Consider the following 15286-nt stretch of genomic DNA (forward strand, 5'->3'; position numbering starts at 1 on the left):
AATATTTCATTTATAGTTAGAAATTGCGTTGTGAATTTCCGCCATTTATACAGAAATTTAACGGAGTAGGCTACTGTCCTGGCAGATTTTTTTTGTGTTAATGAAATAAAAGTCCATATTTTTTTTTATTTTCTTTAAGCTTATACTTTAAACTTTCCAATGAACCAACATTTGCTTACCAGACATTCATTTTGAAGAAGATATTTAACTTTATATTACGATTTTGAGGTAATTTCAACAAAATTTCTAAAGTAATCGGCTACTGTCCTGGCAGATTTTTTTAACTTTAAAAATCGAAAATTATATTAAATTTTAGATCTTTAGAATGATTATTCCCTAAACTTTATAATCGTACAAAAATATTATGCCAGACAGTTGTTTTGGAGAAATTATTTCAATCATAAGTAAATTTTTCTCGGCAATTTCAGCCATTTTTTCTTAAAATTTAACTGTCCTGGCAGATTTTTTTTAACTTATTAATTTTTTATTTTTATTTTTTTTACAAATAATGTAAGTATATACCCTGTTCTTTATTATACAGTTTAAATTTCAACAATATGTTGAGTAAAACAAAAGTAACAGATGAAAACGTATCAAAAATAACTGTCCTGGTTTTATCTGTCCTGTTTTTAGACCTTCCCAGATTTTGTTTTTAGTGTCAACATCCGGCGGAAGAAGTTCAGATTTGTTTACAGCTGCTAGGCAATGAATGAAATTATATGCATTAGAAAATCCACATTTTTGTAGTGTAGCAGTATTGCACCATTATGCAGAATTGTTATAATGCTGGACGAATACCTAGAGAAAATGTGCATGATCAAAATGTCAAGGGTCAAGCAGAATCATTTAACTTTATCAAAGAATTAGCTGAGCAGAATAAACTCTTGAAACTAAGAATTGAAGAGCTAGAGGTTAATATTATCACAGCATCTTTAATTTCTAGTTTAAGAAAATCTTACTTATTCATATTTTCCCCCTGCTCTTCCAGACTACAGTTGCAGCACATGGGCTTGTTTAGCCATTGGCATTGACAGTAAAACCTCGTCTGACCCACTAAACAAGCCCCTGTGGTTGCAGGTTGTTCAAAAATTAATACAGTCAGGTGCTACCTAAACAGCTAAAGAGCTTCCTAATACCTGGAACGATTATATTGAGTATAATACAAATACAAATATTTTATTGGCACAAACTCATTAACAATAAATGGTTAAGACCTATTGCATACATATATATATATTAATTGACATGGTAGAATGAAAAGTTACATGATAACATATCATTATAGAATGAAAAGTTACATATTGGTGTTTCATATTAGTTCACTATTTCTTATATAATAGTCCCAGCTAATATACAAGATTCCAATTTCGATTTTTTGAATGAACTGCCCTGATTGACCTGGAGTCATTTGGGGGAAAACACCTCAAAGGACATTGTGACTTAAAGATATTTGCTTTGTGACATCAAATTCTTCCAGGAAAAAAGCACCCATTGGAAGATCATGTATACACTTTATCGCTATTTGTCAGCCACAATAGAAAATGTCTGACGCCATAAAGGAAAAGTGATTCTTGTATGGCATAAATAGTTCAAGTGTAACAGATTCCAGACATGTGAATCTTCCAGCGGGAGTCAAAATCTCCTGATTTTTTAACCCTCTTCAGCCCCTCCCTTTAATAATTCAATTCTTCCTTTTTTTTCAATATTTCAACCCAAAAAAATTTGTCAGTCTCTATTTTTTATTACCATCAATGTCAACATTGATTTCGTTTTTGTGTCACTGATGAAGGTAATTTTTACCTGTAAATCAAAGAACTTGTATAATTATATGGCTTCACATCACAGCTTGGGTGTCAAACATACTTGTAATTAATTAACAATTTTTATCTCGGGCTGACTGCCGTTATGTAATAAATGATTTGTGTATTTGAAAACAAAAGAAATTTCCGGCTACTTCCCTTGTTTTATCATGTTTTAAGTTACCCTCCTTAAAATAGTGTAAATTGATAAAATAATGTAAATGAAATATAAATTGAACAAAGAATCATATAAGAGGGTAAGAATGCCCTTTACCGTCAAGCATCAAACGTCCTTTTTGCGCTACCGTTGGCATCAAATGAGCCTAAATTTTTTTATTGTCATTCGTCAAATCTAATTTTGTAGCTACCGTTAGCGTCAAATGGAGTAAAATATTTATCGTTAACGTTATTTTAACAAATATTTTACTGTCATTCCTCAAGTGAGGTACCCCATTACTACCCTCACATAAGGATGGTAATTTAATGATTTTAAATGTCATAGGACAAATAAAAAAAATTATATATTTTGAAAATTATTTGAGAGATCTTTACTTCTTTTCAATGCTTAAATTGAAATTTATAACGTATGTATTGACTTATAGTAGAATTCGAACCAACCGTGCAAGACCGTCATGGGTAGTCAAGGTCGTTATAAACCGCCCAGCCCCTCATCGTATGATTATGCTAAATCTTGCAAAATCATCACTAGCAAGAGAAATGGAAAAACACTATATAAATAACACATAGCTGAGGGTGATAGAGCCGATTGCTACCCGGAGAAAATATTGTTAACCAAGGCAAAGCCTCGGTTGACAATGTTTTTTCAAGGGGTAACAATCGGCTCTATCACCCTCTCAGCAATGTGTTATTTAATTTATTATACTGAATGTTCTGTCATTTTTTCTTTTAGTACTTTACTATGACGTCATGAAAATAACAACGTTACAGTTATTAGAAAAACAGCAAAAGTGAAGCAAGATTTTTTTATTTTGACAGTCTATGAAAGAGTTCTGTGGCCAAAACCTAGAACATTAGCATTGTCTTTAGAATTATTGATGTAAATTCAATTCATTTTCCCTTAAAATTATCGATTTTTGATTGGTCTGCATGAGAGGGACATTCAAAAAATTGTCACCCGCTGAGCCATGGGATAGAGTAAATTATCTTCCTCGTATTAGCCAATCAAAATCTGGCATTCTGACGTGAAGTATAATAATATAAAATACATATACCATAATAGGAAATTGGGAACTGAGGAACACACTTACTAGATAGATGACAAAGATGAATAAAGGAAAAAATCACAACAAATAGTATATCTTAATGTTGACAAATATTTCACATGGTTACAATACAGATAGAATACATTAATAGTAAAACTGTTATCTTAAAAAAGGGGAAATATGTAGCTAAATTATCATCAAAATGAACGCTGAAAACATCGATAAAAAATCTCCAGTTATGAGGCCCAAACTCCAGCTGAAAATTTTTAAATCTCCAGTTGTGACTTGACAACTCTGTCACATGTATGAGATTCTCAAACAGTGATAAGATCTTTTTATGGTTCATATGGAACTACATCAAACTTTATAATGCTCCATATCTCTGATGTGTACTGCTTTATGATTATGTTAAATTGACTGGTCACCTCACTCACTCGTGTGATAATTGTTTTTCTGCTGAAAACTTTATAAAGAAAAAAATCATTAAAATCACCTCCTTTCCATCTACATGTGTTAGAAATGATTTTATATTAATTAATTCAAAATGAAACCATTCATAATACAATGTATTATGATATTTATTTGATTATAAATCAAATCTACAATAATTTAGTCAAAACTTTCAGTTATCTGCATGTATGCATGCCAGATTTGTTTTTTGTGATGTTTATGTAATTCACAGATTATTATTAGAATGATATTTTATTGTCAAACTTAATTTCAACATTAACACTGAGAGTAAATGACCACAAATAATGGAAGCAGACATATGTACATATTTAATGGTAACATGATGATTTTTATTTACTTCAAAGTTTAATTCAAACAAATGCAATGTAGACTGTATGCAATATCTCAAAAAGCAAAAAATAATGTTTCAATCTCTGCTTCTTTAATTAATTCATTCTTAGAAAACACTTTCATCAATTTAGACATCAAAAAACTTTTTTGATTTAAAATGTAAAAATCTTTCATTTGAACATTTTTCATGGTTGACTGACAATGTAAACAATGAACAATTGATGCATATAACCTCCTATAAAAATATGGAAGACTGTTTTTTGATATGATAAAAGTGCAGATCTATGAAATAAGTTAATACCCAAACCACTCAGTCAGATGGGAAGGGATAAGACCTCAAATTAAAATGTAAATTTTAAATATATCTCATATCCAATATTATATTCATCAATTTGTTGAGAGCTCTGACACACCCTTAAAATATTTAAATCGTGTAAAGAAGAAAAAATATTATGTTAAGACTACCATTTTCAACATTTTACACAGAACACATAACAGCTGATTCCTCCCAAATTGTTGATAATTTTCAATTTTGTAGGGGAGGGACTAAATCTATATTTAAAGTGCTATTTTAGGAACCTGGAATATTCATGAATATTCTTCCTAATATATGAATATCATGAAAGCAGGGCAGTATTGTCCTTAATATGTTAAGGATATAGATAGAACTCTGGCTTGACGATTGTTTCTTTGGTTATCGTTTAATTAGAATACAATGTATAAGACATTTTTCAACAGTGCCTATGCATTTATATGTATGTACTACTTTTTTTTTTGTAATTAGATAACCAGACAACAGATAATTACATCACAAATTCACATGATGTCTTGATTTCTATAGCTGGATATGATTGTTTTTTTTAACAAGTGGATTTTGCATGTTTGATTTATTGTCCTAAAATTTATGGGAAATATGTACCTTTTTTGGTGTAATCAGATAAGAATTTGCAGGATATTGTATGCTCCTTTAAATGTCTGGAAATGTTACTAAAGGGAGATAATCTTTTCCAGTACTTTTTTTGGAACAATTTTTTACAAGGTTGTCTCAAACAAATATTATATCCTGCAGCTGGTGATTTCCCCAAAAAGGCAAGAAAAAGATTATCTCCCTTTGGTAAGAACTTGTGAAAAAGTGTCCTATGCATTTGAGAACAAAACTTCTGGAGACATAAATTTGAAACAAAACATTTCAAAGCATGTAAATTTAAATTGGACACAAGTTGGCGTCAATTAGCTAAGTGTGCTTATATCATAACTAAAAAATGTCAAAAACAGTATTAAAGGAGTAGGGGCATTAAGGCCCTTATATGGTCAGAATATTAGTGCAAATTGAAAAGTTACCGTATATAAATAAGAAGATGTGGTATGAGTGCCAATGAGACAACTATCCATCCAAGTCACAATGTGTAAAAAGTAAACAATTATAGGTCAAAGTACGGCCTTCAACACGGAGCCTTGGCTCACACCGAACAGCAAGCTATAAAGGGCCCTAAAATGACGTGTAAAACAATTCAAACAGGAAAACCAACGGTCTAATCTATATAAAAAACGAGAAACACTTATGAACCACACCAACAAACGACAACCACTGAACAACAGGCTCCTGACTTAGGACAGGTGCAAAAAAATGCAATGGGTTTAAACGTTTTAACAGGCGCCAACCTTCACCCTAACCTGAAACAGTGGTGTAACATTACAACATAAAAAGACGCACAATAAAATATCAATTGAAATGGCTTAACTCGATCAAAAAGACATATTCACAAAAAAAAGTAAATATACACTGAACCAATGAGTTTGATCTATGACACAATATAAATAAAAAAGTTGTATCAATGTCAAAAAGACAACTTTAACCTAGGACAATATGGCGTTAAATAAAGTAACATACACAGGTAAATTTAAATATAATAATTTTGTTGTTAGGAGTACCGAAACATTTTTTACAAAATAAATTTATATTCTTAAATAACTACACTAAGGTATAATGGTTTTTCAGAAAATAAAAACAAATTTCACATTAAACAAGTAACCATGGCAACAAACCATGAAGAAATTTATATATTTGGTAACATTTCTTGATTTTCCTTGTTATACATTTACATCAACTTTTAAGTATAAATTGGATTGGAAAAATGTGTGCACACCCAAGAAAAAACTTTATATTTGGAGGGATTATGTCAATAGTTATAATAAATTATTTTGTTGTTCCTTGGCTGCACACGATGTTTCAACAAAAGAAATAACATGGAAAACTGCATAAGTGCTGCAGTTTTCTTCCTTTTCATTAAAATAGTGCATATTATGACATAATTGAGACAAAAAAATCAAAAATCATATGTAATTTGTTTATATTTCTTGATTTTATGCATTTCCAAACATTATGTGCAAATTTAAAATAGTTCTCAATAAATTTATTTTCTTGTGCCAAAACTGGGTCTTTACCCTATATGTAAACTATTGAAATATCCCAAATTAACCAATATAATCCCATGCGCTGAGCTCTTGGGATTATATTGGTGTCTTACATGTAGGTTGATACAGGTGCAATATTGGAATGACCATATCATATCATAACAAACAGTTGTTTTTATGTTTGGGTTTTATAAAGCATGTGCAACCTTGACTGATCGATGTCATTATGCCTGTTGATAAAGCCTGTTACTATGGCTAATATCGATTTCATCACCGATGTCTGATGCATGATGATTGCCATTTATCGTATTACACATACAATATATTTATTTTTTATAACTACAAAGTATAGATGATAAATATTATATAACATCAGGTTCCTTTAAAATTTACAACAAATAAAGAGAAATAAATGAGTAAGTTTGATCTTGATTGTAAACTAAATAGTTTTTTGTAAAATCTGTTAATACACTTATACTCAGTAGGAAAAACTCAATGTGACCTTTTTTTATTTTTTTTGTCAAAAGTAACCAAATTTTTTTCAATATTATCCAGTGTTCTCCCCAGGATTTTTAATGGTGCTGTGGTTAGCAAGCAATTTTAGACTGAATTGTCTTTCACTTTGCGACTTGGTGTAACATTTGTATTGTAATGTTCTATGTATTTAAAGGGGCATTATGAATAACATGTTCATTAATGCAAATAAAACAAAATGTTTGGTTACTGGAACAAAGCAGAAACTATCAATTCAGACTTATCAACCAAACTTAATAATAGATTCAAAAGTATTACAAAATTCTTCATGTGAAAAATTATTAGGTGTTAAAATTGACAGCACACTTAACTGGAGAAATCAAATTGACCAAGTTTGTGCTAATATATCATCCAGAATATACCTTCTTTCTAAAATAAAGAAATTTTTAGATATAAATGCAAGGAAAACATATTACAATGGATATATTCTGCCCCTGATTGACTACTGCTGTAATATTTGGGGTGAATGTAAAAATGAAGGGATAGCAAGAATTTTAAAACTCCAAAAAAGGGCAGCAAGATTAATTCTAGATGCAGATCCTTTATCCCCCTCAGCCCCCTTATTTAAAAAACTTGGGTGGATGACAGTTGACAATAGAATAAAATACCACAAATATTTACTTCTATATAAATGTATGCATATGGAAGCACCAATGTACCTAGTTCAAAAGTTTAAACTGAAATCAGATAATAATCCTTACTCCCTGAGAGGCGTCACTCAAGGTAATCTGATAGTTCCTAAGCCAAAAGCTGAGCTATTTAAGAAATCTTTTGTTTATTCTGGATCAGTGTTATGGAATGGACTACCACACAAAATGCGTAAAGCTCAAAACACTTATACTTTTAAACAAAGTATCAAGAAGTACTTAACACAGTCCTGATAAGATTATATTTTCTACAATGTATTTGTATATTCTTTTATTTTTATTTGTATTTGATTTTTTGACTACATGTACATCTTGAACAGCCTTATATCTTATCATGTTAGTAATATTACATTGAACTAATTGAATGTAAATTAACTTTGTGTAAATATCTGTTTTTGATTGTATTGTAATTTGTATGTGAGGGCCTCAGGGAAGATTAGTTTATTGTAACTAACTGAGTTTACCCTCTTTAAATAAAGAATTTATTATTATTATTATTATTATTAGCTACGAGATATAAAAAAAAATAAAAATATGATTTTTTTTTGTTCAATCATTAATGAAAGTGAAATAGTGAAATTATAATTCGCTTTTAGCAGCCAGTTTGGTTCAATTTTGTCAAAATAAGCTAAGAAACATCGCTGATGAATTATTCACTTGTAAGTGAACAATTCGACCTCATTGAATCTGTATTTATGTGACCTTCAGTTTAACCCCTGAGCTAGAGATGGATTATGCATAAACTAGGTGTGTTCAGCTATTAAAAGGAAAAGAATGTCAACATTGAAAGTGAAACAAGGGTATACCATTTGTTTGTCTGATTCGATCCACAAAAACTCATTCTTATACAGTTTAAAACTATGATTAACATATTTTATAACCTATAATTTGAAATCAAACAGACTTTTTACAACTTGGATATACGTTTTAGTATGTTATATCAAATATAATTGGCGAACGAATTTGACAGCTAATGTCCCTTAACATAAATTATTGCGAAAGAAATGAAACTTTTCCACAGAATCACTTGTAGGTTATCTGTGGATTTAACTTTTGTAAGTTCTTCTGTCCCATTGAATAAATACAATAGCTATTTTTCTCTGTGGGGTTTATTCAATGGGACCTTTAAATTTCTTCTAAGAGAAATCCATCACTCATTGATTAATTTACCTGAACAAAAAATTTCATGGATCAGTGATCAAGATTAAGTTTTCCTGGTCAAGCAATATGTCAGATATTATAAGACATAAGTCATCAATATTTTTTTTGTGTATGGAATGATTTCAAGATGCACATGTAAGACATAATAGTGTCCTGTGAAAAAGTTTCTGCCTGGACAGTTTTTCACAGAATTAAAGTAATAAATAATGTCCATTGCCATAAAATTTTGTCTCTTTAAGTGGACAAAAATTTATAGCTACAGTTATGAAATTGCGTCCTCCGACAATACACCTTCCTTAATTAATTAAAATGCACGTATAATAAAACATTTTGATGACCTTTGTATTACTTCCCTTGGAAGACATAATTTTATATAACAACTGCTATGAAATATTGTCCTGTGGGAGGACACTATTTTATAACTGTTGCTGTAAAATTTTGTCCACTTAAGAGACAAAATTTCATTATAAATGTATTTTTTTAAATAATGAATTCATTTTTATACCAGACTTCTCAGGTTTCACTTCATTTTACATTTTAGTATATACATGTTACCCATATTTCATAAACTGCTGATCTAAAATGAGATCAGCCTCAAAATCTAAAATCAGTATGAAACAGAGTAAAAATTGCTTGATTAAGTACAGGCACAAAAGAATGTAATGGAGTTAAACATTATTTCTTGAAGGGCATTATTAAATCCTACATTATCACATTTTCTGTTGAAGGACCAAATTTAATGGTAAAATGTGTCCAATGATAACATGGACACTTTTGTACAGCTTAGGACATTTTTTCATAGGTAAATTATGTCCGGTACACATTTAAATAAGTAGATATTGTCCAAGGACAGTATTTACTATGAAAAAATGTCCAGCAGACATTATTTCATGGGGGACATTATTAAATCCTACACACATGTCCAAGTTTCATCTGACCTTGACCTCATTTTCATGGTTTATGGTCAGTGACAAGTTTTTGTTGTTTGGTCTTTTTATGAGCACTAGATTAGAGCTCTGTATTTGGTGTATGGTTTGATTATAGACTGTACATGTCTGTCTGGCATGTTTCATTTGACCTTGACCTTTTTATGACTCATTGGACAATGTTACATTTTCAAGTTTATGTCTGTTTCTCAGATACTATAAGTAATAGGGCCTCTCTATTTGGTGTATTGGATGATTGTAAGGTGTGCATGTCTGTCTGGCATTTTTCATATGACCTTGACCTCATTTTCATGGTTTATTGGTCAATGTTAAGTCTTCATGATTTTGTCAGTTTATCAGATACTATAAGCAGTTGGTCAACTATATTTGATGTATGGAATGATAGTATAAGGTGTGGGTGTCTGTCTGACAGGGCTCATCTGACCTTGACCACATTTTCATGGTTCATTGGTCAATGTTAAGTTTTCATGGTTATGTCTGTTTCTCGGATACTTAAAGCAATAGGTCAACTATATATGGTGTATGGAATGATTGCATGGAGGATATGGTGCCTGGCATGTTTCTTCTAACCTTGACCTCATTTTTATGGTTCATTGGTGAATTTTAAGTTTTTCATGATTAGGTTGGTTTCTTAGATGTTTTGAGCAATAGGTTAACTAGATTTCGTGTTTGGTATGATTATTAAGTGGACATGTCAGTCTGGCAGGGTTCATCTGACCTTGACCTCATTTACCTAGATCTTTTATAATGTTAATGTTGTCTGATATTTGTAGTAAAACCTACATATAACAGACTTAAACCAAATTAAAAGTTCAATCAAGATAAGTAAAGCAGTTAAGACATTTCAGGGTGTGCACTCTTGTTTTAAATTTAAATGAATATTTAGCAGTTTGGTTAAATTATATTTTCTTCATATAAAAAATTCTGAATACAATAATTCCCTTTGTAGTCTTATCAAGTTATGTTCTTCATCCAAGCAGCAAATGAAATTAAAAAGTTGGCTTGGTTGACACAGACAGTTAAAGGAAATAGAATTGAAGTGTTCAAGATATTTTCACTGTTGGTAAAGCTCCAATTCCTTGAAGAAAACAAGGATCACATTTTGAACATAAAAACTAATATAAAGGAAACCATCATAAATTTCATAGAGTTTATTGTGATGTCTAGTTGATATATATCACACACCTCTTTTTATTTCACCCCATGGGGGAATAGACATTTCAACTTTTTAGACTAGAATACTACTATTGGTTTTGAACCTATTTGCTATAGGTATTTTTGAAATTATCACTAATTCTAAAAACATACTTATTATGGTTATCAGCAAGGTGGAAATGTTTTTATCAAACACAATTTATATAAACATGCTGATGATTGCTGATTGATGGTGTATTTTTTATTTCAAATAAAACATTTATGCATATACTTTTATACATACATTTATAAATTTTAACATTTATTTTATTTATTTATTCTATTTCCAGACTGAACATGCAAACTGTGTGGAATTACGCACATACGTTAAGGAGAGTAAAGAAAAAATTAAACAGATTCAAGAACAACATCTCAAGCAGATGGATGAAGTGAATGCTATGCTGGCTGAAAAACAAAAACAGGAGGTTCACAGCTGTTTTAATGAATTAATTACCTTATACACCTGAAAGTTATATTTCAAAATGTTGTCAGAATTTTATTTTTTTTTCAAAACAAAGTGAAATATCATACTGATATACTACATGTTTTTAACTCATCAGGTCGATTTCTATCAGCCATGATTTCTTAGTTTTAACACATGCATTCATAAGTCTAAATGTCATTGACATTCCGAAATGAATCCACTACTATAAATCAGATGTAGGTGTTGTATAATTATTGACAAGGTGTTTGTTTATTCATCAGTGGTCATTTTCAAATAAATTTTCTCCAAAGTAAAAATGAAAATTTATGAATAGAAAGGACATCAGGGCATATGATACAGTATCAAAGGCAAATTATAATGCATCCAAATTTAACATGTTGTTTTCGCAATGTTGCTAATGATAGTCTTAAAAAAATTACAGAAAAATCACTTTTAATTACATCATCAAATCATTAAAAAGGAAATTGAAAGTATTTGCAATGAATAAGGTATTTGATATATGGCAGGAATAGCTGCACACTGATGTTGCATAAAGAAAACACTGGGACATAATTTATCACCAAAAATGGAAAATGAGATCTCCAGCATATAAAAACTAGGATTTTTATTTTTAGCTAGAAAATGAGAACAAGTACCCCCATTTATATCACACCTGATCTAAAGGGCCAAGTGAGCTTATTTAGCTAGAAAATGAGAACAAGTACCCCCATTTATATCACACCTGATCTAAAGGGCCAAGTGAGCTTTTCCAATCACTTGGCGTCCATAGTCATCTGTTGTTTCCGTCATTGTTGTCCATCATTTTTTACAAAAATCTTCTCTGAAACTACTGGGCTAAATTTAACCAAACTTGGCCATAATCAATATTGGGGTATATATGAGGGTTGTCCTTAAAGTTTGAGGACAATCTCAATAAAATATTATTTACCCGTCCGAAATAAATAAAACAAGTATATAACTAATTTCATGATTTACTGATTAAGTGTACAAAATTTTATTTCAGTACCTGCTTAAATAATCGTATTTTCATCAATTTAAAATCATAAGAAACTGTCACCCGCAGCACCCAAACAAATATTTCCAACGTTCGACGACATCAACATTTTAACTTTTCTCAACGTAGTCTCCTTTCAAAGCAACACATTTTGTACATCTTTTTAACCAGTCATCAAATATTTTCTCAAACTGTTCTGTTTTCATTTTTAAGATTATGTTAATTACTTCCTGTCTTAGTTGAGGTAAATCGTCGAACCTTTGTCCATGGAAAAAAGATTTAATATGCGGGAATACCGCAAAATCCATTGGCGCTAAGTCAGGGCTATACGGAGGATGTTTCAGACATTCGAATCCAAGTAAATCAATTTCTAGATGAGTTTTTAGAGAAGTGTGGGCCGGTGCATTGTCTTGGTGTAATATCACTTGCTCTATGTTGGCTGCTAAATAAGGGCGTTTCTTTCTCAAAGCTTGAACCAAATCTCGCCTCAGTACCTGAAAGTACAAAATAAACAGACTTTTAATCGTATTGCATCTAAATTAAAATAAGATTGATAATTTATTTTTTATTCTTTGATAAACACCTTCTTAAACTGTTTATTTCATTTTATTTAGGTTTTAATTATTAATATAAGATCATTCATTATTTTTAAAAGCAAATATTATGTTTAATACCTTGGAATAGTATTCAGAATTAACAGTCTGGCCACGGGGTACAGCATGTGTCAGTAACATTCCTTTTCAGTCCATGAAGAGAATGAACATATTCTTTCCCATTGATTTGGTTATCTTTGCCTTCTTTGGTGGCGGTGAGTTACAGTTTTTCCACTGACTTGACTGTTGTTTAGTTTCCGGATCGTAGTAATGAAACCAGCTTTTGTGGGTTGTAATTATTCTGTCTAGAAATCGTATGCCACCATGAGAAACTTTTTTAATAAATTGATTAGACAATTCCATTCTTTTTGTTAAATGTTCTGCTGTAAGAAGTCGCGGTACCCATCTAGCACATACTAGATTCATATTTAAATCATTTGCTAAAATGTGGTGCGCTGTAGTCTTAGAAATGTCACATTTGTCTGCAACTTCGCGAACTGTTAGTCGCCGGTCACTGTTGATAACGTTCAGAACTTCATCTTTTATCGCATCTGATTCCCTGAAAGATGGCGTACCTTCCCGCTCATCGTCTTCCAAATTGTCTCTTCCGTCCCCAAACCTTTTGTGCCACTTGAATACCGATGAACGACTTACTTTGCTATGTTTCTCAGACTGATTTAGAATTTTTTTTCAGTGATTCCAATTCTGGATTCAATGCTTCACGTCAAGATTTTTCCGCCATTTCAAAATTTTGACCATTCAAATTTAGCAGGTGTAACGTCAAGACTATTGTCGACGTCACAATGTAAGTGTCATGTATTTTTTGGCGGATTTTGAAACTTAAAATAACAAAAGTATGAAAACACCAGCCTGCATGTTATGTGATATTTTCGCCTTGCTCCGGGTCCCTATTGCTTATATTTATATGAAGTAAGTGTTATTATTTCACATTTAAAATTGGACAAATATTGATATAACCGAACTAGGATATAGTTCAGGATTACAAATATGCAAAAAGAATTTACCTGAAATGCTATTTTTACACAGACTTCAGCTTGTCCACGAACTTTACGGACAACCCTCGTAGTTTAAAAAAATAATAGACTTCTTATAGAATGTTCGTATCATTTTTTTCATTTTTGCCTATTATCTTAAAAACTATAATAGATAGAAACTGTAATAGCAAAAATTATCAGTAAAACAAAATCTACAAATAGGTAAAGGAGTGATTGCCCTTTATTGACATTTTTTTAAATCTTTTTAGCGTTTTGGGCAAAAACTAAAGAAGATAGGGTGAAACGAAAAATAGAAAAAATTATCAGCAATACAAGATCAACAAAAAGAGATTTTTTGTCAAGAATTCTATTCTAGTCCACAATGTTGGAGAGTGTCCATTGTTAAAGATGCACATAGACCTAGGTGAGGGACACAGGCACTTAAGAGCCATTAGTTTCCATTGCAATCAACTATGTACTACTTCAAGAATGTTATATCGAAATTGCAAAAAAAAATCAGCAGTAGATTTTTGCTATATTTATTTGATTCGACAAGAAAATTGTCTATTTCTTTTTATTACCAATAGCTATTTATTTGCATGATTTCACAAAACTCTTATCTTATTAAATCATCATTATAGGACTTCTTCAAAGGTTTATAGATTAAGGAACACTTTGCCAAAAAAAAAATGGGTGAAAATTAGTGTTGTCAAATCTAACAGTTTTCCCTAACTGGTTACTCGGATTAACTTTCGACTGATTAATCGGTTAACCAGTAGTTAAGTTGACATTTAACGGCCTTATTTATATTAATAATTATCCTACAAATGTACATTTTCATGATATTACGATAAATTGAAGTTTATCCTTTGGCATTATAAGGCTTGGCTATGAGCATTCCTGGTGAAGTTTTACTTTTGATAATCTAATACTACCGTATCTACTATGATGTTTGTAATAACTAATCAGATTGAGAAAATATAAATCTTTTTGATCTAGTTGAAATTTTTATTTTTGTTTCTAATTTTTAAAAAGTAATATTTAAGGCTTAAAAATACTGAATGTATTTTACCTGTTATTAATTAATAATTGTTATAACAACACCTATTGTATTTTGTTTGTAGGCATAGGTTGAATATATATTTATGATTTACTCCTGGTTTGTCCACTTTTAATTATACCAATTATCTATTAGTAAAAAGAAAACAAAAAAGACAAAAGGTTTAATGAGCATATAATTATATAGTCTGTTCCAACTTTATAGCTATATAGTTTATCTGTGTTTTCTATATATTTAGGTATTTTTCATTTTGTAGTTCCATTTTTATATAGACAAATAATAAATAAACCAAACATTTTGTTTCTCAATAATTTAATATCAATTAAATCGAATTTTTTTTAACATTAGACAAAACAATGACATTCATTTAAATTCTCCCTCATAAATTCGTCCGAAATTTAAAACATTTCTAATCTATCTACATTGCTAAATAAGAGGCAAGAAGAAGATGGGATGCTGTGTCAGAGTAGTCTATCCC

General features: G+C 30.5%; 1 protein-coding gene across 2 annotated transcripts in view; it reads left to right on the forward strand.

Annotated features, from left to right (window-relative positions):
* Positions 1 to 662: 662 nt before the first annotated feature.
* The window catches only part of LOC127701326 (uncharacterized protein MCAP_0864-like), a 46047-nt gene continuing 31423 nt past the window's right edge, over positions 663 to 15286 (forward strand). For both annotated transcript variants that reach the window (XR_007981980.1, XM_052205216.1), the window contains exons 1-2: positions 663 to 911; positions 11012 to 11146. Coding sequence is in view for 1 of the 2 variants with exons in the window: in XM_052205216.1 (XP_052061176.1) it covers positions 768 to 911; positions 11012 to 11146 (279 nt within the window). In the remaining variant the exon portion in view is untranslated. The remainder of the gene's footprint in view (positions 912 to 11011; positions 11147 to 15286) is intronic.

This window comes from Mytilus californianus, unplaced genomic scaffold (assembly GCF_021869535.1).
Source record: "Mytilus californianus isolate M0D057914Y unplaced genomic scaffold, xbMytCali1.0.p SCAF_5, whole genome shotgun sequence".
Taxonomy (NCBI): domain Eukaryota; kingdom Metazoa; phylum Mollusca; class Bivalvia; order Mytilida; family Mytilidae; genus Mytilus; species Mytilus californianus.